Raw genomic sequence first — 27,549 nt, forward strand, 5'->3', positions numbered from 1 at the left:
AAACATTATAGCAATATTAACCTAATAAAACTATTACATTCACAAAAGTATCTACGCTTTGCGCCACCAGAGCGAGCAAGCCAGAGCCACAACACTTCCTTGTTTTGCTCCGCAAGTAGCTATATGTGACGGGAGAATAGCGCTTGATATATTTACGGGGCTGCCTGGAGCCACACATTCACAGTCATATGAGCCGGGCGATGCTTAGACGCCCGCACGGCATGTGTTTGTAAGGCAATGAAGCGCTCCCCTTCCCCAGTTCAGCTACAAGGTTGCAGTTTGATACAAAGTGATTGAAGGAGTGGGTTATCGGTGAAATTTACACCGGTCACGTGACGGTAACCAGCCAATCAGAATGAAGTATTGGGACTACCCGTTTTAGAAATAGATTTAGAAAACACGCAGCATCCAACAACAGATGACGAGGTATAACATCGCGGCTGACTGTGATTCCATGTCTGTCTCGTTATGCAACTTTTCAATCCAAACAACGGATGATTCATTGTTGGCGGCCGGAGACACAGAACTATGTATTTGGCATAGAATCTCCGCCGGATGAGTCACGGTCCATTTTTGCAGAATGTCCCATTTTCCAAAGTTTCCAAATGTATTAAAAAAACGCTTTTGGAAAAATACCAGCTTGTACAAGGTCACAGCGTGGCATTAAGCGACACGCTATAGTGAGCGTGTAGATTGTCTATTCTCATGCACATATAGGCTGAAGTGGCACAGTATACGTGAGTAAATGTTACTTTCCAGTGCCGCGTCAGGGACACAGTAGCCTCGGAAACCCAGGCGTTTTTATTTCCAGGGAGAAAAAGAATAGTCTGAGTCCACTTCAATTCGACATACAGTAGCGCAATTGCGCAAAGGTCGCTCACTCTCTGCTGATTTCTGATCGTCCACCATTGTACTGTAGAAAGCGGATAGCACATATAGGTGAGTTCCAGTCTAGGGACACAGGGAACAGCAGATCCATTATAGCCAAGGTGTGTCTGCCTGGGTGGATGCAAACGCTTGCCTGGAACAGTGTATTGTCATGTATTCAGGACTTATAGACTGGAACAAACTGCCTTCACACACTGAGCTGCTGAACTTTAGACAAATCACCTTTTTCATAAAACAAGGTTAAAGCTGCTATAAGCAATATTATGTCATTTCTTTTGGTATTCAGACAGCCAGCCAGCAATGGAGTCAAATTCTCAAAAATAAATTAGTCTCTGTGACACATCTAGGGGCCACAATCTGCATTCAAATATGTTCCTAGAAGCTTTGTCATTGGTCGGAAAAAGAAAAACCCTGGTCGAAATGACTAAACAATCAGGAAGTAGACAGGCAAAAAGACATATATATATATTATTATAATGTGTAATAGATCAGTCCCCCTTCCCCTCATAAGCATATATAGAGCAGACACACACACAGCCGTCTGTAATCTGTCTTCATGTCCCACCCCTCCCCACCCTGGGGAGGGACTGTCCTCAGTTAGCAGCACGAGACGGAGGGTGTCCTCGCCAGACATACAGGTCTCATGGGGACAGCGACAGAGAGAGAGAGAGAGAGTGGGAGACATTAACCCATTTTGACCTGAAATCAGGTTCTAAAAATGTCTTCTACATCCTGACAGTTTTCTGAAAAAGCTATATTTCTATGGCAGTCGTTCTTCGATTTTTCAAATATAGCAGACCTAAAAGCTCGTAGTGCGCCACTCGGCTATGAGCCATAGACTTGGCTGACACATCACATAAAGAATTTCCCCTGCTGATCTGAAGGGTTATTTCAGTGGCCCAGATTCTACAAATGAAGGTTCAAAAATATTTGTTTGTAAACATCACCCAACGTCGGAACCCTTACACATCATCTACAGAGGTAAGGAGCGGGCGTCACGATGGTAATATCGTGCCAAAAACTGTCCCGATAATGGAGTGTCGGTCATTGCGTTGCAACGTAGCGTGAACCAATCAAATAACCAATAAGTAGTATAGCGTGTAGATCAAATAGAGACTATGCGAGTGAATATATAGGAGGGGTGGCGAACGACGTCGCTGTGTTGTCGCTCGCGGTACGTCAGGACAAGTCACACTGCATTCTAATGAGATTTCATGGTTTGCTCGCTCGCATCGCTGGCAGTGTAGATGAGGTGTTATAGAAATGTCCCCACTGTGCACTGTGTGTGCGAAGCTGCTTTACTGGTTGACTATAAAACAGATACTAATGGAGTTCTCCTTATCAAAACTCACAGCAATGATCACTTAACACACAGAGAGGGAGGGAGGGGGAGAGAGAGAGAGAGAGAGAGAGAGAGAGAAAGGAGAACTATTGACCCAACTCTCTTATCGTTTCAACCCCCAAGAGTTTCAATTAACTGTGTTAAACAGCACAGCGGGCACAGACAAGTTCCTCTGTAATGTGTGTGTGTGTGTGTGTGTGTGTACAAATACATGCATTATTGAACCTAGTTGGGCATGCACGGGTACAAAAGTCAGATAAATCCACAGAGTATACATACATACAGTGCATCAGTGATGGAAGAACACACACACACACACACACACACACACACACGGTTCTCATGCATTAGTCCTTGCAGCGTGTTCAGTCAAAACAATTCATCTCCTTAGACTTTGACCCATGCGTGATATACAGTAGAGGGGCCGCCGCAATTAAAATCTGCATACCTTCAACAAAGCGTCTATCTCCCCAAGCTCTCCACTCACATCAATATCACACGCATCATTTGTTGCTTGTTTTGCGCGCATTTCCATATGACCCCGGTCAAATTGCAGTCACTCTACGGTGATACAGAAGTCCAGTGGGTAAAGAGCATGGCGAAAGTGCTTTTTGACAGGTGCAGATATAAGTGTGGACAACAGCATATTAAAGATGTGTTTTGTACTTGTTCTGTTTTGCATGTGTCTACTATAGTTAACAATAGACCCCCAGGTGTGGATAGACTATTGAAATATGTCTTCCCTGGGTTTTTTTTGTTTCTTCCTGAAAGCCTTTGAGTCAAAAGGCCCAATCAATATGACAGGGATATAGTGACATCACAATATCATCCCCTCCCCTAACCCCTTCCCCTTTATCATACAGCAACATCTGTGGGTGCGGCTTCCATTCAGATGGATCACCACCCATCATCATAAAACCAGGCACATAAAAACCTAATCTTAACACTTTCTGTACACTTTTGTTTTATCCTAGTATAATCATAGTACCTGATGGCTGATGATCATGTTTTACAGGGGGAAAAAAATCACGACACTCCATCTTTAACAGTATATTAACTGGCATCGTTATAGTGGGAACTCGAGTGGTGCAGTGGTACAGGTTCCTGGTCACCAGCTCAGAGCAGTGGTACAGGTTCCTGCTCACCAGCTCAGAGCAGTGGTACAGGTTCCTGGTCACCAGCTCAGAGCAGTGGTACAGGTTCCTGGTCACCAGCTCAGAGCAGTGGTACAGGTTCCTGGTCACCAGCTCAGAGCAGTGGTACAGGTTCCTGGTCACCAGCTCAGAGCAGTGGTACAGGTTCCTGGTCACCAGCTCAGAGCAGTGGTACAGGTTCCTGGTCACCAGCTCAGAGCAGTGGTACAGGTTCCTGGTCACCAGCTCAGAGCAGTGGTAAAGGTTCCTGCTCACCAGCTCAGAGGTTGTGAGCAGTGGTACAGGTTCCTGGTCACCAGCTCAGAGCAGTGGTAAAGGTTCCTGCTCACCAGCTCAGAGGTTGTGAGCAGTGGTACAGGTTCCTGGTCACCACCTCAGAGTTTGTGAGCAGTGGTACAGGTTCCTGGTCACCAGCTCAGAGGTTGTGAGCAGTGGTAAAGGTTCCTGCTCACCAGCTCAGAGGTTGTGAGCAGTGGTACAGGTTCCTGGTCACCAGCTCAGAGGTTGTGAGCAGTGGTACAGGTTCCTGCTCACCAGCTCAGAGGTTGTGAGCAGAGGTACAGGTTCCTGGTCACCACCTCAGAGGTTGTGAGCAGCGTTTATGCCAGTGGTTTTCAACCTTGATGGTGGTCAGGCAAGGAGGAAAACGATATGCACATCCCAGTTTTTAATTTAATTTACGGTGCTGGACCCAAAAAAGTGATCGAATGAAGAAAAAAGTGGAATGGTCCGCACGCGATATAATTCTGCTCCCCGTCCTTTGTGTTTCAACCTACAATAACAATGTTTCGTTGTTATTGTAGGTTTGATGGTGGTCCCCAGATAAATGGTGGAGAGTTGGTAACTCTAGGGACCCGTATAAGGTTCCATTATTGGTTTCATTTGACACTCTGTATTGACCCACATGACGTCACTGAGGGCCCTACATGAATAAATAAATAGACGGGACAGGGTCAAGCAGTAAAAAAAGAAAAAAATCACTGGTGTGAAGTGAGGGGCGCTCTTATATCCTCCTCATGCGAGGGGTTGTCTGTCAACGCTGTAGTCCCGTAACAGTGTTCTCTTTGGCAGCACATTTTGTTATTTATTTTAGTTTTGGTCATAGTCTTTGGAATTAAACTTCTTTTAGTCACCAGGAATGTTTGAGTGTTAGTAGTTTTAGTCGACTAAATATCTGAGAACCACTGATATACTGTAGCAACATACGCTTTTAAAAACAACAGTTAGAATTTAGAAGACATCCGCAGCATCAGCCTCAGGTCTTAAAACAAAACAATGATTCATCAGGATGCCCACTATAGGATGGTATACTGTAGTAGGACGTCCTGGGGTCGAGAGGGGGGTTGGGTCTCATATACTGAAGGGCCCGAGGCAGTGAGTAGGTTCACTAGGCTGCACACACCTCGTTGATGGCTCTCTTCACCAGGTGCGCGTCGTTGCTCTCTGCACAGTGGAACGATCACACTAAGTCAGATGAATGCTGCCGTGCTGCACTCTACGTGTCTGTGTGTATGATTTATGACTCACGCACACTATGAGGATATACGATAGTCACAGGCCGGGACTCAGGAGAAGCACAGAGACAGAGAGAGAGAGAGAGAGAGAGAGAGAGAGCGAGAGAGAGAGAGAGAGAGAGCGAGAGAGCGAGAGAGAGAGAGAGCGAGAGAGCGAGAGAGCGAGAGAGCGAGAGAGCGAGAGAGAGAGAGAGAGAGAGAGAGAGAGAGAGAGAGAGAGAGAGAGAGAGAGAGAGAGAGAGAGACGAGTGTGCGTGGACACAGCTCCATGCCCTATAAAGTCATTGTATGACCTGTTCAGAAATATGACATTACATTGTATTATTACCTAAATAGGCATTCTGCATAGTGACTATACTTCCCTATATTCCAAGTAGTTTTGTATAGTACTCGAGTCCTTGACTCGTCTCGAGTGCACATTTTCATTTACTCTGTCTCACCGTTAATTTGACTTGGACTTGACTCAGTCCGAAGGGACTCGGGACTCTTCGAGTCACGAGTCACTACAATGCAATGAAATAACTGTATGATATGCATATTACGAGGAGCCCATTCACATTAACATTATAAGAGAGCTGTCTTGATGCTTATAGACAGCTGTCATATTAAGTAACGGAGTGCACCTGACGCGCCTGCCTGCTCTCGCAGTGTTTTCTGTACCCATCAAATGAGAAAAAAAAGAAAGGTCTCGGCCTCAAGTCCGTCTCGCCTCCCGTCGGTCTCGCTCTCGACTAGGACCTGACCCCCTCCCACACTCGGCCTTGACCTGGACTCAACCTCCTCCCACACTCGGCCTTGAACCCGACTTGACCCCCTCCCACACTCGGCCTTGAACCAGACTTGACCCCCTCCTACACTCGGCCTTGAACCAGACTTGACCCCCTCCCACACTCGGCCTTGAACCAGACTTGACCCCCTCCCACACTCGGCCTTGAACCAGACTTGACCCCCTCCCACACTCGGCCTTGAACCAGACTTGACCCCCTCCCACACTCGGCCTTGAACCAGACTTGACCCCCTCCCACACTCGGCCTTGCCCCAGACTCCCCGAGATAATTGCGATTAGACAATTATTTAATAGCTGTGACAGGCCTATCCAGCAGAACTAATACAGTGTATGTTTGCACACTGTGCTAGTGCTACTTTAACTTCACTTCAACTTCTTCCACCATGCAGTGCTATATGTAATCTTGGCCATCCTTCTGTTCGACTGCCTCTAACTTGCTCTGTGCTGTTGTCATCACTGCTTTGTTTAAGAAGCTGCCTGGAGGGCCAAGACATCCACTGGAGCATTCATCTCTGTCTGTTTTAATATCTGAACAAAATGTTAGGAACAGATTGCTGCATTATAAACACACACACAAAAAGGCAGACCTAAGAGGAAAAAGTTGTGTTTATTCATGCTAAACTTGCACAAATAAAGTTTGTTTTTAGTTGTTGTTTTTTTACATCAATTGGGAGGCTTGTGTATGCTGCTGAGGGAACAAACTATTTAAACTGAAACATCGCTAGTAGTGGTATTATTATTATTTTATTTTTTTCCTTTTCATTCTAACCAAATAATATTCACTTACACCTCCTTCAGTTCAAATATGGAGTTACAGTATGACGTTTCTGACTGGTTCACACAGCAATACGACGACCTCATCCACTAACATGACTGAGAGGTCATTGTGACCGTTGATTATCTTTGCCCATCAGAAGCTTTCATCAGGTTCCCCTTCCATGACCATCATCATCATTCCATCATCACAGAAATGTTTGACATCTGAAACACTTTCTAAATATTAATTTGAGCACATGCTATACTTCTGTCCCTTTGGTTCTTCAGTCATGCTAAAATAAACACGTCCTACGGGGACTCAGAATGGGGGGGGGGGGGGACGACGACGACAGGATACCCCCCCCACCCCCCCCTCTTGAACACGCCCCAGAAGCGTTGATGTCTGGCTGTGTTTAGTCCATCTCGGACGGGCATGCTTATTGGCTCAAATCAAATCACTGTACGGATGCTTTGTGTTCAAACAGCCAACGGGCAGATGGTCGACGACAGGCTGAGTCAGTGTATAACCCATTTAGGCCTGACGTCGAAATAAATAAAAATATCTTCTAAATTCTGACAGTTTTCTGAAAGATGTTTCTGTATCAGTGGTGCTCAATATTTCATGTCAAGAACCCCAACAATGATATGTAATTGGCCAGCACCAACCCCCATCTGAAAATATGTTGTTCCAGGAACCCCTCAGAAGCAAAGGTATTAGTTAAAAACGTTGGCTCTGAAAGAATATATATTCAAAGATTTGCGCCACATTTTTACGATTTTTCGAAAATAGCAGACCTACAAGCACGTATGAGCTTGTAGATCTGCTATTTTTCAATAGATGAAGCATAACATAATGTTTAAAACACCAAAAGGGGTTCCCGACCCAAAATGGGATAAAGACGGTTAACAAACGAGCAGATGGACCTTGTGACCGTGAATGAACAGACGTCGCTGTAGCCAAACGCAAATAAAGGCCTGCGAACCTGCATCTCTGAGCCAGCCTGACTGACCCGACTAAAACACGCACTTGAATAGGAACACGAGCACAATGTGATAAAAAAGAGACAAAGACGTTGGGTGGCAAACTGCCCAGAGAAACATCTTGCTGAGAAGATTCGGTCACTTTTCCCTGACCTTCCTTATTACAGCTACAAGCAGCGTAAAAACAACAATGGCTACCCATGTACATTACTGACTCCTTCCACTCAAAAAACATGAATACAATACTATACTATACTATACTATACTATACTATACTATACTATACTATACTATACTATATACTATACTATACTATACTATACTATTATATACAAATATTGTACAGTACTTTTGCAAAACTATTGTATTATTATTACAAAACATACCTCTTCAACTCTATGAAACAAATGCTCACGTTTGTCGTGAGCTTGTACTGTAGATCTGTAATATTCTGGAAGATGACACATTTTTTTTAACTTTTACTTTTGGTACATTTGCTATTTTGATGCCACTATACTTCTGTACTTTTACTCAAGCCAAAGTTTGACTAGTAACAGAGTATTTTTTGTGTGGCTTGCTTTTACTTAAGCAGAACAATGGGACTGCTTCTCCCATCATGCTCTTGCATGACCTTGACCCTGGTTGTGTAGATTCTGTAAAACACTCGGTGGTGGTATATCAACGTCCTTGTTTCGTAGCCAAGCGGCATGCAGAGAAAATCCCTTGTTATCTATCATCTGTTGAAAGCCTGATGGAGAAGAATGGCTGTGCATGGGAGCCAGGCTGAAAGCCCGCTCCCACAAACACGAGCAACGTGTTTAAGAGCAAAGCAAGATACTTTGTTAGAGTCGTTTTCGGAACTTTATATTCCCTAGAAGTCAGCGATATCCAGCGTTTGTTTTCACAGTCTCTACACTGCAAAATCCCCAGTACTATGTGTATCCTCATACTCTGAGAGTGTACAAACAGGTTCCATTTGGACACACACACACACACACACACACACACACACACACACACACACACACACACACACACACACACACACACACACACACACACACACACACACACACACGCACGCACGCACGCACGCACGCACGCACGCACGCACGCACGCACGCACGCACGCACGCACGCACGCACGCACGCACGCACGCACGCACGCACGCACGCACGCACGCACGCACGCACGCACGCACGCACGCACGCACACACGCGCGCGCGCGAGCGGGGGGGAATTAAGGAAGGCAGCAGGAGACTTACTATGGTGAAGTTCATGACCTTGAGGATCCATATGGTGAGGGCCAGGTTGACCAGGATGAGGATCATCAGCAGGAGAACGAAGAAGTAGAGGCAGCGCTTCCTCCAGCCGTAGATCCCCACCTTGTACACGTGAGCTTTCTCTGAACTCTGCAGGACATTGTTCCTATGAGAGCACTGTTCCTGGGTCATCTGAAACACACACAGGACAACACAGTTCATGTCAGCAACCGTTCCTGGTGTAATTGTGTTTCCGAGGTCATTTGAAACACACACACACACACACATATAGGACAACACACAATTCATGTTCTGAAACATAAACACATGTCAACACGCGTTTCGTGTTCGCAACCGTTCCCCCAAGGGTCAAATTATGTGAAGGGTAACAAGTCGAGGGCCACAATGCGTGTGGCACGTGCCAGGAAGATTGTTTTTTTTAAATGAATTTGTGACAAAGCACATTTCATTGTTTTTCTGCTTTATTTGCGCCAAATGCATGTTATTATTTATGTGAAGAAAGGTAACATGTGATGCTGAGTATTTAAATATTATCTTCTGTTTCTCAAGTATGGTAATGGGCCTTGTACAGGGGTGAGTGACAGCTGTCTTTGATTGGTTGATTGTCACCACCCAAGGTTATGAATAGAGGGAGTGACGCAGGGGGACGTGAGATCTCACAACAAACAGAGTGCAGGCCTGCACAGAGGAGGAGAGGCGCCAGATAGCGTTTACAGTACGACCGCGATTTAAGGTGTAAATAAGCTTATCTGCAGCCATTGTCGTTGTAAAGAACAGTCGAGCCCAGCGGACTGGGCATCACGGGTGCCGCTGCCGAGGGGGATCGGAGTTGGAACGGAGGATAACTAGCCGGCGAGTGGAGGCTATCAGGGCTACTACTACTGCTACCGGTGAGACCGTTCCGAGGTTGTTCTGTGGATTGGATTACAAATATAGGGGTACCCCGAACACTTTCTTATTTATCTTGGATCGTTTTTTGGAGAAGAGGAACTTTGTGTTGCGTCGGAAGTTTGGGACAATGTTATATAGACGCTCGCGTGCGCGCGCCTCATCTTGAGGGGGACGCGGACATTATTATTTGCTGACTTTGGGGGGGTTTGAGAAGCTAATTATTGTTTGTGGGTTTAAGTTTGTATGCTTGTTTATTTTGTTTAATAGGGAAAGAGACAGGGAGAGGCGTTACTAACGAATTGTACTGTACTGTGGATTCTGTCATTCAGGTCTGGCTAACTCTCTATAAATAATTCTGAACATAACCCTACACGATCCCGCTTAATTTGTCCTTAGTGATTTTTGCCTTGCATGAGTAAAGGGGCGATTGTTACAAATTGAACTTAGAATAGATGTAGAAGACCTATTTGCAGAAACATAATTTCTTTCCTTGATGCATTAACGAGCATCGACAAGCATTAGCTAAACGTGCGCATGCACGCACGTACACACACACACACACACACACAATACCTGTAACTTTGGGTGAAATGCACTTGTAAGGTTTTAAGTATACGTAAGTGAAAGAACACGTGAAAGAATGTATACGCAACGGGAATAGCAGATTTAATATTAAAATAAACAATAGAGAGAACAGAACAAGAGTGCTCAGTAAAGTTCTCAATAACTCAGTGTACAAATGGAACCCGTAAGGTTCAATTTGTACCCCCCGAGTTAAACGGACAGGATTCTATAGACGAGATTTTATCGACACTAATAAAGATATCAACATTCCAGTAGCCGCTGTGTGCGTGCGTGCATGCGTGCACACCTGTGTGTGTTTGTGTGTGTGTGTGTGCGTGCGCACGTGTCTTAAGTGTGTGAGTGGCCCATTCCCTTCTGCCAGGATGAGCGAGCGGCTTTACGGCGAGCCATCAAACTGATTGATTAGCGTATACGGGCTGTGTAAGTCCATTACGCCCCCCTCGTTCCCTGCTGATGTGCCGATAGTGTCCATTAACACATTTTGTACATAATACGTCCTGAAACGTCATAAGGATTGGAACCGAGAGGTGCCTTAGACGTCTGTGGACGTCCTAGCGACGTCCAAACGACGCGGGGCGAGATAATAATATTCAGAATAATTACTTCTTTTTTTTTGGCATTTCGCTTTTCGCTTGCCGTATGCTAACGCTCTGTGAAACTATTAGCTTGTCATTGACTCCCATGTTAGCGCGGCGGAAAGAATGACTCGTATCTCCTCATCCAGGGCGCTCTCCGTGGTGATGAATGGATCGATATGCTGGCGCTGCGTTTCTGCTCCTCATCCGTCTCTCCCGCAAAATATGAACTCTTTTTGTAGCGTATATAAATATATTAAGATGATCGGAGATTGTGATGGCACTTTGTCAGTCAAATTTTTTAAGAAAGTATTTCCGGTTCATGGCTTTCAAAATGGAAGCGATCACTACTCTGGCGATTACTCCGGCGCAAGCAGCGCCTTTATTTTGATGCAGTTCCGGTACTAAATGTGTTAAAGGACATTGTAATTGTCCTGCCGCGTGCGCGCTGACCGGAGGGGCATTGTTCACCGCAGGCGGTCACTCATAATGCTTCACATAACTGTGTGAGAAACATGCTGGTTGCTGTCCAGCCTGCTTGACGCTCTCAGTCTCTCTCTCTCTCTCTCTCTCTCTCTCTCTCTCTCTGGCTGGCTGCCACGGCCAATCTCTTCTTTCCGACCCCAGACGTACGTGCACACACACAGCGCATGCATGCACGCATACGTTGGCATTACTCCACTCTGTGTGGACAGCCATGTTTTAGGATGCAAATATAATTGTGTTAGAAAATTTATTTTTGGGGAGTTTTTGCCTTTATTGATAGACAGTAAGTCGACAGGAAACGGGGAGAGAGATGGGGGGGGAGACACACAGCAAAGTTTGTTACCAGCCAAGGTGCCTGGATCGCTAAGTCGGCCCAGGCCAGAAATGTTGTTTTCAACCCAACGCACACGCAGGCACACATACTGTATATACATGTTTGTGTACTACTATACTTGAGGACGTGAGGACATGAAAACTTCCGGACGACCATTTTAACCACTGTTATTAATAGAATAGGCTTCGATATTCATGTTTTTTATTTATATCGGTATCGGTGGTAAAAGTTAATAATCGAATCGATTATTATATTTTGTCATAAATGCGCAAAAAAGTACAACAACCACTCCACTCTCATTGAAAAGAGTACGGTTGTAAGGAGATGTATATAGCTTAGCTGCGTGTCTATAACACGGAGGAGTAGACACACACAGAGCACAGCACGCTCTGCCTGTGCTCCTCCCTCCCTCCCAGTTCCACACACACGGAGTAAAAAGAGAGAGGACCAGGGCTAGAAGGAGTAATACTAACCTTGTAACCATAAGCATTGTTGTTTTCATCTTGCATTAACAAAAATAAAATCCACACTGAGAGGGACAGAAGGTGTAACAGTGGTAGACCTACATTAGCCAACGCTAGCTCCTATGCTAACGCTGCAAACTTACAGCAGATGTAAACGGTTCTTTGATTGTGTGTGTGTGTGTGTGTGTGTGTGTGTGTGTGCGCGCGCGCCCACATGCTGTGTGCGCGTGTGTGTGTGTGTGTGTGTGCGTGCATGCATGCGAGCCAACTGAATGTTTTCTAAGGACAACTTTTTTCCCCCATCCTGACCAGCCTATTATTATTATTATTATTATTGCATTTTGGCTATGTGCAATAACTAACTGCAAGCCAATGAAGAATGAACCAATCAGTAGCATTGTCAATATTTGTCTTAATTTCTAATTATATATTATATTTATTTAGTTGACAATAATTTAACGGTAGGCCAGTGTTTTGAGACATACAAGGCTATTGTCTTGTATTGCTATAGAATTTTAAGCCTGTGCCTGCACTTCATACATCACTATGTTCTATATTCTGCTACAGTAGGCTACATGTTTGCACTTTAATTAAATTAAAGCTGCATTTGATGGGGGGGGGGGGGGGGGGGGGGGTTGTTACTGTTGGTGCTTCTTGCACTAACTTTTTATAAGCAATAAATGTTCTCCAATGCATTTAAAGGAATTATTGTGTTAGAATTTATGTTACTGTAAAAAAACTTTTTTTACTTAAATTAATATCGGTCATAATATCGGCTATCGGGCTTTTTGATTCTCCACTAATCGGAAATATCGGCCAAAAACCATATTGGTCGATCACTAGTTATTAATCCACATTTTAATCACAGTTGTGTGAGGTTGTAGATGGGCTATTTTCAGTGCATGACACTTGCTCCACGAGCATGGATCCGTTAGAACCCTAAAATCTACAAATGCCCAATGCTTAAACCCCAACCTGACCCTAGTCCCAACTGTATTATTTAATACAGAAGGATGGTCTTCCTGCTTTCTTTGTCGCACCTCCAACAGTGCCATGGAGGACTATGCATGGCAGGGGCCCCCACCATCACTTAGGGCCGATTCATACTCCTATTTTAGAGCCGAATAAAAGTCGGTTCGGCTCTGTAGAGCCTACAATGTGACGTCATTTGAGGTTCGGGGGGGGGGGGGGGGGGGGGTGCGGGTACCGTCCTAAAGTCGTCTCTTCGGTGCTACTGAAGATTTCTGACGAGCCGAAATCATTTCGGCACTACAGCGCCGAAACAGCGGTAAAATAGGAGTATGAATCGGAGCTTAATGCGGCCCAAAGGTTAATATCCGAATATTGATATATTGTTTATTTCAGCTAATTACTAGTACTAAAAGGTTATTGTCTTTTTTATATGTGCAATTCATTTGTATTTAGTTCATAAAGTTAACATAACTATAACAAAATGCATTTGAAATAAATAAAAAACCTCGTTTTCCTCTTCAGGATTCAATTTTTTTTTTAAATAGCAAAAAATGATTCAGCATTTCAATTCAAATATAGCAAAAATCTATATCTACAAGCTCAAAATGCGTCGCAGTGCGACACGTTTTGAGCTTGTAGATCAGCTATTTTTTGCTATGGGCCCTCGGGAGTGAGTGTGGAAATATAGTGGCCCTCTCCATCGTCAAAGTTACCAGACCTCACCTACAGCACTACAAGGACACACACACACACACACAAACACACACACACACACACACACGGCTAACTAAAACAGATGACAGAAGACAGTGCGCCAGAGCAAAGAGCCACCCAAAAGCCACTGGGTGAAGAAAACACCCAGTCAGCAGAAAAAAAAGCAGAGCGAATCTCATTGGGTTTCCGGGCGGACTTCATCTGTTTTGGGAGGGCAGGGAGCCATGAGAGACTGATCTTTACAATGTTTCAGTTAACGGGAGTAATGACAATCAGGGCTGAGTTAGTGAACTGTTGCAATTGGAGAGAAACCTCATATCTCTGTATTTCCATCTTGTCTTTTATTTCTCCCGAAGGGGGAAGTGCTACTTTGTCATAATTTAAGAAAATAGCCAATCTACAGGCTCTCTGCTATTTTTGAAAAAATCCTAAAGTGAAACAGGTAAAGTGTGTGCGACTGTGCGTGTATTTTATGAATATCTAGCCAATGACACGTATTTAACAGGTTATTGCGACTAACGTCACATTCACACCAGAAAGCTTTAACAAATCCTGCTGCACATTGTCGGAAAGTGCGCTTCGTTTGGCAGGTGTGAAGCCTCATTCGAATCCTAATGCGCATCAAAGAACCGCATTCTATACTTCGACCAACAACGGGGGTTTCACTTCGCTTCCAATTGCACTTTATTTTGATTCGGTGCAGGTAAAGGAAATGAAGCAAACATGCAGCGGGTGAATAATGAGGAAACACAGTTGGAGACGGAGAAGGCATATATTTTATGCAGCACAAAGATGTCCTGTTACACTTGCACTTCCAGGAATTGAGAGAGAGAGAGAGAGAGAGAGAGAGAGAGAGAGAGAGAGAGAGAGAGAGAGAGAGAGAGAGAGAGAGAGAGAGAGAGAGAGAGAGACAGAGAGAGAGACAGAGAGGAGAGATAGAGACATAGAGAGAGAGAGAGACAGAGATAGAGAGATGGAGGACGGAGGATGATGAGAGGACGGAGGATGGGATGGAAAGAAGGGACCACAGGAAGGATAGAGATAATTAGCAAAGAGCAAGAGCATGAGACAAGCTGAGGAAGGAGAGAGACATAGATAAGAAAAATATTAAGAGGGAGAAAGCAAGAGAGGAGAGAGACAGAGATGTGCACATGGACGCACAGACGCAGGCACGCACGCATATGCACACTATAGTGCTGCACGATTCAAATGTGAATCTCGATTTATCTCCAGAAGAATTGAGATCATAATTCTCACGCAATTCTCAGTTTTTCCATAATTCTTTTTTAATTCTTTACAGTCTGTAGTTGCTGAACTTTAGTAGTAGTTGCTTTAAAAAGTCATCACAGTGCTTGACTTAAATCTCTCTTAAAGTAGCCCAACTAAAATGAATTGGACAGCCAACTATAGTGTTGCACGATTCTTGCTCAAATTAAAAAAGGAGATCTCATAGGTGGCTGAATCACACATTGCACACCTGTAGTTTGGTCTAATCTGTATGGTAGACTAGAGTATAATGCAATATAACGTATACAATCAGGGTGGTTGTATTGTGTCTCCCTGCTCTTCCACTGAGACATTTACATCGTGTCAAAGGTCACGTCTCACCTACAGTATAGACAGACACAGGATCTGGCACAACGTTTGACCTGAAGGTCAACATTCAGTTTATCCCCTGAGCAAGCAGGCCGGCCTTACCATATTTATTAGCTCAATGGCATTAGGAATCAAAATAAAGACAGCACTGAAACCAGGTTCAAATCTGGTGGTAGAAGAGAAACGATACAGTTCAGCTTTAATGTACTGTACACACACACACACACACACACACACACAAAGCCCCCTTCGTTGGAGATGTCGTGCACCGCTCAAAAACGAAAAGAAAATGTACTTGGTAACATTCAGACACTGCACCCCCCACTTTATGAATACAAAAGCTCAAGACTGAAAGCGTGTTGTGTTCAGCAGTCTGTCGTGTTCACCAGTGGAACATGTGGTTTGGAACTATATAAACAGCTTGTACAACAGCAGAGAAGAATTGTTCTGTTTTCTGCACCAGCAACTGTCGCTTGGGGGAGGGAGAGAGCGAGAGTAAGAGAGAGAGAGAGAGAGAGAGAGAGAGATACCGGCCGACCGACCAATGCATGCACATTTTTCCAAGATGGAAATGATTGACGACTATGCAAAATTAATTGCGATTATCTAAAAGATTATCTAAAAAAATGGAATTTAGGCAATTATTCAATAATTGTGACAGGCCTGTAGGAGGATGTAGTGGAGTATAAGTACGAAACACACAGAAAAAAACAATACTCGAGTAAAGCAAAAGAACCTTGAAATGGTCCTGAAGTACTGGGTTAAATGTACATAGTAATTACAGCAGTGGCGAGTGCCAGTGAAGGCGTGTGTGTTGATGCCAGTGAAGGCGTGTGTGTTGACGCCAGCTATAGGGCGCGCGTGCCAGCCTCCCCGAGGCTAACAGAAGCAGATGCTGTCCATAAAATAACTAATGGAGAGATGCCTGGCCACTTGGCCGGAGCAAAAAAATCATTATTTTCACTCAGTGATTAGAACAGCCCATGTTTTTCTTTTTCCCTTTCTTTTTTCACTTGGGACCTGCCACAGCATTTTTTTTCTTTTTTTAGCACGTATAAATACACAATCCGGGTTAAAAAGCTGCGATCCGGAACTTATTGTAACTAAGGTTATTTTCTGATCGATCTGTAGGGTGGAGTATGTTAATCAGGTCTGACATTTCATACTTGTAAAGGCAGGGCCACTTGTCCTTTGGTCTTGTATTTGTTTTTTTGGCCAAGTGCCATCACTTAAAATAGCAACTTTAAGCCACAGGTCCACAGAAATAACACATTGAACATAAGGGTGAAGGATGATCAGTGTACAGTACTATGTCACAGCATAATGTATTTGCATTTACAAATTACCAAGTATTTGTACAAAACTCTTGAGTCCATAAGTTCAGCTCTGGACTAGTCAAGAGTTTCTGGACATGGTTTGAAAATGTGTTGATTTTGACGGGAAATATTTATTTACTTTTGTCATGGTCTTTTGAAAATAATTCTGTAAATTGTAAGTCAGTCATATTAGTCGGCAACAGAAGTATATATTTTGGCAGGCCGTGATGGTGTTGTAATGCCTGATTGGACTAGTGGGTTGCATGCTGAAAATAGCCGATATACAAACTAACAACGTGTCGCAGCTGAGCCCGAGAACAAGTACAAATGGCAAATGGTGTATTCATAAATCATATAGCATGTTTATCCCAAAACGCTTTACATAGATTGTGCATTAACATTCCCCCATTCACAACACATTCATATACACAGATGGCGGAGGAAACCAAGACCTGCACCAACCTGTCTTGCTCAGTCAGAATATAGAACTTTAACTTTTTAACTATTTATTTTTTTGTTTTTTGGAATATCACTTACACCATATATGGGCAACTGGCCCGGGGGCCACATGCGGCCCCCATCATCACTTAATGCAGCCCACAGGTTAATATCCCAACATTGATATATTGTTTATTTCAGCAAATAACTAGAATTAAAATGTTATTATTATGTTGTGTTATTTGTCCAATGGGGTGTATGAAAAGTTACTGCTTTGGACATACAAGGTTCCCTCCGGACTGCGGCGACAGAGGTGTCCCTTTTAAAGCATTAGAAAAATGCCCAAAGCCATCTGACGCAAATACACACACGTCATCAGCAACAGAGCAGATGGCTAAAGACTAGACATCGCATATATCCAGAATGCCACATGCTGCCAACACACACACACACACACACACACACACACACACACACACACACACACACACACACACACACACACACACACACATTTCAGAAGATAAAACACAAATGAACATGTTGAATCTGTAGGCGTGCGTTCAGTTTGTCAGATACAAGATAAATACAGCTCACGCTGTCCAAATGTTTCTTTCTTCAAGGGAGTGTTTTAGACGCCTCCCTCTGATTTACAATAGCATAACATATGCTGCTTTATGGAGCCTGGTAATTCAAAGTGGCAGTGGGTATAGTTAGTGGTGTTTTGTGTTCTCACTTTGCGTGGCCAATGGACCTGAACCAAAATGAGAAAAAACTACACAAAGAATATGCCTTGCGTAAGCTAAAAAAAAATCACACCTGTGTGAAGTGAGTGGTGCAACTCCACAGGGGTTCCCCAGAAGTTCCATACCCACAGGAGCGCGGCCAGGGTGCCAGCCCGGTCCCGCCGAGCCGCCCCGCGTCCGAAACGGTAGACCCCCCTAGGGGGGTACATCCAGGAACATCCAGACCCCCAGAAACACGGCCAGGGGGGTGGCCCAGTTCCGGCGAGCCGCCCCGCATCCGTTTTAAACAAACATTAAACATGTATATCTGAACTATATCCCTTTAATTTTAAGGGGTTAAACGTACAGCAAAGTACTGCAATGTTCCAGACCGTTGTATTGTCTTTTCATGTTTAACAGCTGATCATATGAGCATATAGTGCAAGGCTGTGCAGTTGTGTGACTCCTCTCCCCACCTCTGATGAGACCTCAAAGTGAACAACTAGTTGTGTGATTCCTCTCCCCACCTCTGATGAGAGCTCAAAGTGAACAACTACAGTAGTTGCGTGATTCCTCTCCCCACCTCTGATGAGACCTCAAAGTGAACAACTAGTTCATGTGACTCCTCTCCCCACCTCTGATGAGAGCTCAAAGTGAACAACTAGTTAATGTGATTCCTCTCTCCCACCTCTGATGAGAGCTCAAAGTGAACAACTAGTTCATGTGATTCCTCTCTCCACCTCTGATGATACCTCAAAGTAAACAGCTAGTTCATGTGACTCCTCTCTCCACCTCTGATGAGACCTCAAAGTAAACAACTAGTTCATGTGATTCCTCTCCCCCACCTCTGATGAGAGCTCAAAGTGAACAACTAGTTCATGTGACTCCTCTCTCCACCTCTGATGAGACCTCAAAGTAAACAACTAGTTCATGTGATTCCTCTCCCCCACCTCTGATGAGAGCTCAAAGTGAACAACTAGTTCATGTGACTCCTCTCTCCACCTCTGATGAGATCTCGAAGTGAACAACTCAACCGGAGCGTTGACTTTTCCCTCAAGTCTGACCGAGCACATTCTGCCCACGATTCATAAGTCAAACCAAGACTAAAGCAAACCAAAGTGAATTCATCAGCGGGCCTTAACCTATTCTGGACGGGAGCCCCTTTTGCTGTTTTAAGCATTATGTTATACTTTAGCTATTGAAAAATAGCAGATCTACAACTCAAATATTTGCTTCTGGAGGTTCCTTGGAACAACATATTTTCAGATGGGGATCGGTGGCCAATTACATGCAATTTTGGAGTCCTTGACCTGAAATAGTTTTAGCACCATTGACATAGAAACATGTTTTTTTTTCTCCAGAAAACTGTCATGATGATGTCAAGACATTTTGTAGAATCGTCCTCAGGTCTAAATGGGTTAATGTGGAGGAGCGGAGGCTGAAGAAAAAAAAGACTTGAGGAGAGAGAGTGTTCCTCTGAAATGAATGAATGCTCCAACGCTTGGTTGAGTCTCAAGGCAAAATGCTCCATCTGTCTAGTCCTACTTTGTTTCTTATTATGGCAATGTAAGTAAAGGATGACTCATGGCTTTTTTTTGCATGCCTCTTATTTAGTTTAGAAACTGTCTTAAAGCAGTGGTTCTCAAAGTGGGGGTCTGGGCAACAGATTATTATTCCACTTCTGTTCAAAATAAGGGTTTCACTGAAAAACACTGGTCGGTTTGGAGGGGGAAAGAAATGGCTGCCAGTGAATGTGTTAAATAATAGATTCACATGGTGATCTTTGCTACAGTATAGTGTGTCTGTTCAGTAAGGTCTTTAGCAAGCAGCTAGTTGGCCTGTACAGTACAGATCAGGATGCCAATTTGATCCAATCGTGGGTGAGAACTCATACAGGGTTACAGGATTAACAAGTAAAAATTGGAAGTGATGAAAATAAACAAACAAACAGTGGAGCAGACAGAACTAATAAAGACAAATCAGAACTAGAATGTTATAAAATCCACGCTGCTGAATGGATTCTCTCTCCTTAATATAAAATTGATATCCCAAAGCATTTCAGATGTAAGTGAGGAGACAGGGAGATCCCTGCTACTGAACAAACACTATAGCAATGATTACTATCAGAATATAGGGATTTTACTTTTCTTTAAATAAAAATACAGTTTGGCTTCAGTCCCCAAGCTCAAAATATGTTGTTCCAGCGACCCTAAGAAGCAAAGATTGGAGTTTAAAATGTTCGCTCTGAAAGAATATATACTGTATATACAGTATATTCAAAGATTTGCGCCACATTTTCAAGTATAACATAATGCTTAAAACCCCAAAAGGGGTTCCCGCCCTGAATGGGTTTAAGCTACGAGATAAAGATGAGCTGGCTTCACCTTTAACAAACAACAAAAACGGACGCGTCGTTTCAACTAACTCACCTTCTCTTTCCACCACACAATTCCCGGCGAAAAGGAATTGGTTCCATCGGCCCTGTTGTTTTGAACCCACGCCTTTATGTTTTCCTTTATGTTGTCGCTCACCGTGACCGACGGACGCACGTTTAATGCCATCGCAGAGCACACTATGCACAACACATCGACAGTGCCCTCAGTGACAGGTGTGTGTGTGTGTGTGTGTGTGTGTGTGTAAGTGTGTGTGTGTGTGTGTGTGTGACTGTGTGGGCAGACGCTGGAATGCCATGCTGTGCGGAGAATGTCAGACCCACGCTGAAAATACAGAGAGATAAAGCTGCATGTCAATGATGTGCATTCATTGTTGTTCCCACAATGACAGCGTTGTCCACACTCCGGTGTGAAGTGTCAATCACCGCCTTGCAAACAGAGGAACCATAATGTATATATTTGCCCTGTGCTTACATAATACAACAATAATACTATAGATTTTATTCTATTTTCTTCTTGTCCGTCATTTCCCTCGGTAGACATCATCAGCCACTGGAGTATACCAGCTCAGTGGCCTTGTGGTTAGAGTGTCCGCCCTGAAGCTGGGAGGTCGGAGTTCGATCTCCGGCCGGGTCAAACCAAAGAGTGTATAAAAATGGGACCCAATGCCAATGTCCCTGCTTGGCACTCAGCATCAATGGGTTGGATTGGGGGTCAAATCTAACGAATGATTCCCGCACGTGTGTGACTAATTATATAGTATAGTGTGGTGGTGTTCACGTGTAGAAACACGTGGCCATTTTGGCTTTCGCCAAATGTAACTCAAATGTTAGGAAGGGACTAATGGGGGTTGGGGAGGGGGGGTTGTGGCAATATGCAACCAGCAATAATTTGAAAGCGTTCTTTTTTTGCAGGAAAACCAACCCCCAACATTGCGTGGATTAAGATGGCATCGGCATGGCAACACTGAATATACACTTTATACACCAACAATCTTGTACAACTCATACAATCTTGTATGAGTGAGTGACAATTAAAAGCTCTCCAATCTCCACTTTGTACTAAAAAATTACAACTAGCTAATGGAAAATTCCACTGAGACAGAGAGAGAGAAGAAATGCTTGATTTCTTTTAAATTGGAAGAATAAGAAAAAATTGCCTAAATGCAAAGTACCGGTAGTCTCATTACACGAAAATAACACCTTTTGGCTGATCTTTCATGGCCTTTGTCTGATATAATTATACATCATTAAGCAAACAAAGGCAAACAAACCTGTTAGCCCCTGCAGCGACAGATATTATATATAGTCAATGTCAAAGAACCTGCAATGAGTTCAATTAAAGTGAAACACAATCTTGTAATTAAAAGAGTGAGTTGTTTCCCGTGGTGGAAAAATACAAAGTTTTGACGTAAAAGTAGTAATAGACACAGACATGCTCTGTTGCAAGTGAGAGTCCTGTATTAACCCATTTTGGGCGAAAATCCCTTTTGGTGTTTTAAACATTATGTTATAATTTATCTACAAGCTTGTACGAGCTTGTATGTCTGCTATTTTTTGAACGTTTTTTAACTCAAATCTTTGGGTTATTTTCAGATGGGGGACGGCGGCCAATTACATATAATTTTTGGGGTCCATAACATGAAATATTGAGCACCACTGATATAGAAGGTATTTCAGAAAACTGGAGGATTTAGAATATTCTTTTTAAATATCAGGCCTAATGGGTTAAAAGAGTGAGGGGTTTTTTTCCGTGGTGGAAAAAGTAAGAAGTTTTCATGTAAAACTAGCACTAACATAGAAATGTTCTGTTGCAAGACAAATTTCCCTTGTGGACAATAAAATGTACCTTTAAGTAAGAGTCCTGTATTCAAAAAGTACATCAAACATGTACATGGCATGCTCACAGTGTGAGCGTGTAGAAGGAGAAAGCTCCAGTGGAGTAAAAACAAAGATGACAAAAATGGACAAACTTGCAGTAGGTAAAATAAAAACGGTGGTGTAGTGACAAGTCTACCATTATAGGCTATAATGCCATGCCAAAGTTTTGTGGAAAAAGTACGAATTGGACAGAATGTCCCGTTTCACAAGTTCAAAATGTATGAAAAACGTTTTGAAAATAGCCGATATACAAGTTCACTGTGTGTCACATCACGACACATTGTGAGCTTGTAACGACATTTTATTTCATTAGTATATTCTTTGTTTTAAAACACCACCAACTGGAGTGTGGGAGGACAAGGCTATTATTGTTTTGCATTTGTAGTATTATCCTACTGTTGCCGTTGTTTTGTCATTTCAACATTTTCATTTTCAGTTTAGCTTTAATTAGGTTTTTCTTTTTTGTGATTCAGGCTGGAAGCCAGGCTACTTCTACTTCCCACTCCTGCTTGTTGTCGCTCTGTGACACATGAGCTAGAGAACTTCAAGCAGTAAACACAGGTGTATATACTTAATCAGGTTGTTAATGTCAGCGTTCCACGTAAACAACATTTCAATTCATTAGTATATTCTTTGTTTTAAACGCCACCAACTGGAGTGTGGGAGGTTAAGGCTATGATTGTTTTGCATTTGGCATTAGTATTAATCTATTGTTGCCGTTGCTTTGTTTCAACATTTCAACATTTTCAGTTTAGCTTTAATTCGTTTTTTTAGTGGGTTCGTGGAATGGCAAAAGCTTCAGTTAGTCGTTTTGTTGTGACGGGGGTATTGTCAGGGACGAGATTCAGAAATTATGTATTCACGAATACAATTGGCACAGCAAAAAAGAAAAAAAAAATACGGTTCTAAATCCGATGGAAATATTGACGACAATGACAATTTAAAAAAGGGAATTTTCGCTAACAGAAACATTAGCAGTCTGTACACAAACACAGTACGTTTTGTAAAGCCTAGTATAAATGTATTAATCTCTCTCTCTCTCTCCCCCCTCTCCCTGCAGTGTGAGGACCATTATCTCGCGGTGTCAGTGCTGTCCCCGTATAGCAGCAGCAGAGGGACTTTCTTCCAGAGTGGAGGACGGACGTCCCCAGGTGCCGCGGAACCAAGAAGACACCTCATGCAGGCCTTCCAGTTCAACCACATCCCTGTCTAGTCTGTCTGTCTGCCTCCCGATGGAGTCGTCACAGTGCATTTACACCGGAATATACCGTACTCAAAAAGTACTATCCCGGAGGTACTTTCTCGCCGTTTATGTCTCGACGGAGTCATCCTATACTCATGATGAGGACAGGTGGCTGGGCTGCAGCACCGAGCTGTCCATAATCACAGTCTTTCCGGACCGCCCCCGAGGGTCTTATTGCTCTTATGCAAATGTGAACAACATGCGGACACGATCCCTGGCGGAAAGCAACGCCAAACACAGCGGTGGCTGAAACTGGTAGAAATGCATTATGGGAAGTGAGAACGAAACCACACTGCCTCCCTCGCTTAACCCGTCCTGGGCGGGAAGCCGGGAAACCCTGTTGTTTTATTTTAACCCATTTTGACCTGAGATCAGATTAAAAAATCGTCTTCTACATCCTGACAGTTTTCTGATAAAGCTATGTTTCTATGTCAGTCGTTCTTCGATTTTTCAAACCACTGACATATAATCTCGTTTTCTTTTCTTCAGAAAACTGTCAGAATTTAGAAGACATTTGTAGAATCGTCCTCAGGTCTAAATGGGTTAAACACTCATTTTCACCATTGAACTATGTCATTAATATATAGGCCTACCTTTACAGTTGCTGTGCAGAAGTCATTTTAAAAATGTCCCCCCACTTCTGTGTAGCCTAGAACTGGAGGTCTAAAACTTGGGGTCATGTGATCAGTGACATCACAAAGATGTATTCCCCAAGCCAAAAAGTACACTTACATAATGATTTTTCCCTTCCCGTTTGTCCGTTTTCTAATGAAACGGCATTCGGTCATCATTGAAGTGAGCGGTGGTGGTCTGAGAGTACAAATTCAGCCACCAGATGGCGGTATTGGTGGCAAATTAGCTAGACAGAGGGAAAGAGACACTATGATTGAACTGTGAGACCTACTGAGAGAGAGAGAGAAAGAGAAAGAGACACTATGATTGAACTGTGAGACCTACTGAGAGAGAAAGAGACACTATGATTGAACTGTGAGACCTACTGAGAGAGAGAAAGAGAGAGAGAGAGAGAGACTATGATTGAACTGTGAGACCTACTGAGAGAGAGAAAGAGACTATGATTGAACTGTGAGATATACTGAAAAAGAGTAAGAGATTATGCACCCCCCCCCCCCATCTGAGTTGGATCAATCAGTGAGCTGTTACATATGGGAGTTTATGCTACAGTTCAGAGAGAGAGAGAGAGATCAAAACCCTGAAATATTAATCAACGTGTCACAAAAGCTATGCTGTTAAGCCTTTCAACACTCAATGGATTGATCGATCAATCGATTGATGAAAGCTCATATAAGCGTTCGTTTTTGTTAGTGTGCCAATACGTGGAAATGTGAGTACTATGTCCTCCATTTATGTGAAAGCCTTTTGGGATTATTTCAATTCCTACTTTTGATGTTTTAATACTTTGTCTTACATTCTCCGTATGTAAAGCACTTTGTGAGTTGTCTCCGTGAGAGGAGCTATATAAATCAAACTGACTTATATACTTACACTCTCAGAGTGTAAGTAATTGTTTCATTGGATTGTACCTTCCGGGACTTTTACTTGGAGTATATTCTGGTATTGCTACTTTTTACAAGTCGGGACTCGGGAGTACTTCTTCCACGGTGCCGATTTATGTTTTATATAAAGCCAATTAGTACTTGTTCTCTTGAGATCTCTAAGCCCAATTATGAGTGAGGCTGGTGTTTTGTTCTCCCCCACCTCCTCTCGTCCTCCATAATAGATTTCCTGTCCAGCGGGAGGCGGAGAACGAGCTAAACGCTACGGGACACTCGCAGCTTTTTTTCTTCTCACACATTGCAATAACGAGCCAAACGACTCAACTTCTGCCTGCTGTGAAATTGAAGTTCACGCAGGCTGCCGTTAATCCACCAAAATCGGCTCCCACCCTCAAAAAAAGAAAAGAAAAAGGAGGAAGGCAATTCATTTTAAATTATAAAGAGGATGAGGGAAGTGTAGGTCTGTTTCGAGCAGAAAGCTGAGAGGGAGACATGCATGCGTGGCTGTGCCATGCATGGCCTATACTAGAGTATATTCGGACAGCTACGGTCTGACAACCTTTCTTATTCCTATTATAGGTGTACAGACACAACACATTTCTATGCGTTCTAAGACTCCACAAAGGATTCTTCAGGAGATAGTGATGTCAGTCGATCCTGCTCTTTTCCTCTGTAAATACCATATACACCAGGGGTGCCCAAAAGGTATCTACCAGTAGATCACACAGGCTGTGCAGGTAGACCACATGAAATATATCATTTACTGTAAATAATATAATAAACTATTTTCGGCATCTGCCACTTGAATTTAGGTAATTTCACTTGATTGACATAAAAAAGGGAAGCTCAAACCCACAATGCAATACTTTGCTTTCAAGAGTGTTTCGCACAATCGTCAGCATTACAAAGTTATATATAAAAACCTAACAATTCCATTTTCCACCTCGATTTCCCATTCCAAGTGCGTTTGCCTAATATGTAACTATTTTCAGCAGGGATGATAATACATATTTCTTGGTGGGTAGATCTGGTTGAGCTGGTCATTTGGAAAGTGGCTCTCGAGTCAAAAAAGTGTGGGCACCCCCGATATACACCTATCGTCACCGTTGGGTGGAAACCTGGTATGTCCAAAACTGTAATACTCTTTTTTTTTCAGGAAATGGACAAAAATGGCCAACAGTGTCCACCCTGAGACTGGGAGGTCGGGGTTCGATCCCCGGCCGGGTCATACCAAAGACTCTAAAAATGGGACCCCTGCAGTGCCTCCATGCCTGACACTCAGAATCAAGGGTTAGATTGGGGGTAAGTCCCTGCGACATACTAGCGTCATGTCCAGGGGGTGTACTTGTACATCAAGCTGCCTCACGCTACAGAAACAGGAGATAGGCTCCTGCCCTATGGGCCTCATGGCTCGGCAAGGTTACTTACTACTACAAAAGGAAAAGGAGGAAAAAAGGTGACACGCTAGTTGTGATTGTTTGTAGATTTGTGCTACTTTTGTGTGACACTGCACTATGACAAAGTAGGCCATTCATAAAAATAAATAAAAACAATCTAGTGATACATATGAGGTTTCTGCCTGACAGCGGCAATATCCATATAGGTGATGGTAAATCGGTCTGATTTAATTCACAATGTTAAATTTAATTTCCTTTATTGACCAGTCTGTTATAGCGCAAATCGATTGCACTACCGCAGGCCACCGTTACATCCACCTAGCAAGTGTTGTACGTGGTGGAATAAAATGCAGACTTATTGGACTTATGCACTTTACATAGATTGTGCACTGCATTCATCCATTCGCACACCGGTGGCGGGGGAAACCATGCAAGGCACCAACCTTACAAATCAGCAGCAATTAGGGGTTCAGAGTCTTGCTCAAGGACACTTGGACACCAACTCTGGGGGAGCCCGGGTTTGAACCGGCAACCGGTCTCTCTACCCCTGAGCCACCGCCGCTGGTCAATTATAACAGTTTTGGGGTGCAACTATTTTGGCCAAAGGGAGGGGGGAAAAGGCTCCACTGTCTGAGTTATGGGGGTCCTTGACACTATTTATGAAACGTCTGAGACCAACTTTCTTACTGTGCAAGTGCTGAATTGGCAAAGATACAAGTTTAAGTGGAAAACTATTTTAGCGTTCACATCTTCACGCCTATACATTTCAGAGTAGCCACAGCAATTATGAGCAGAAATGGGACCAGACCGACCAAAGGCACAAAACAGACGGAGGGAGAGAGGCCATTAGGGCAGGGTGGCCATATTTTCAGCAACCACTTTCACCCTGGTGTCCCAGCTTGCTGTAGCAGCGCTTGCAATAAATATGCCCAAGTTGTGTATCCTGCAAGTACCTTCTTTTTTTATTTTGGCCTGTTACATAAGTGTTATTGTCACATGAGACAAGTGTTTTGCTATGCACAATTCTACTTTAACCAATTATCCCATAGCAGTGCAGGTTCTCAAACTCTTTTTATGTCAAGGACCCCCGAATGAATGAATGCTTACACATCTCTCTGTTGTTGAGGGGCACTAGCCCCTCCTATATACAGGTTTAGTATTTGTTTCAGTTAAACAAACATTAAAAACGCCATTGACAATGGCCAGAGTTTAATGTTTGTTTAGTCGCTCACACAAACATTAAATGCCATAAACAATAAAGATAGTTTAATGTTTGTTTTGTCTGCGTTTGTTTTACATCACCATTTACATCACCTAATC

At 43.4% G+C, this 27,549-nt stretch overlaps 1 protein-coding gene across 3 annotated transcripts in view; it reads right to left on the reverse strand.

The window, feature by feature from the left end:
- sgcd (sarcoglycan, delta (dystrophin-associated glycoprotein)) overlaps positions 1 to 27,549 on the reverse strand; it is a 99,342-nt gene that overhangs the window by 53,795 nt on the left and 17,998 nt on the right. For 2 of the 3 annotated variants that reach the window (XR_013965174.1, XM_080780511.1), the window contains exon 2: positions 8,689 to 8,877. Coding sequence is in view for 2 of the 3 variants with exons in the window: in XM_080780511.1 (XP_080636637.1) it covers positions 8,689 to 8,877 (189 nt within the window). In the remaining variant the exon portion in view is untranslated. Of the gene's footprint in view, positions 1 to 8,688; positions 8,878 to 20,231; positions 20,363 to 27,549 lie in introns of those variants that run through there. The other variant, XM_080780512.1, reaches the window with a different exon arrangement.

This window comes from Protomyctophum bolini (assembly GCF_963924005.1).
Source record: "Protomyctophum bolini genome assembly, chromosome: 13".
NCBI lineage: Eukaryota > Metazoa > Chordata > Actinopteri > Myctophiformes > Myctophidae > Protomyctophum > Protomyctophum bolini.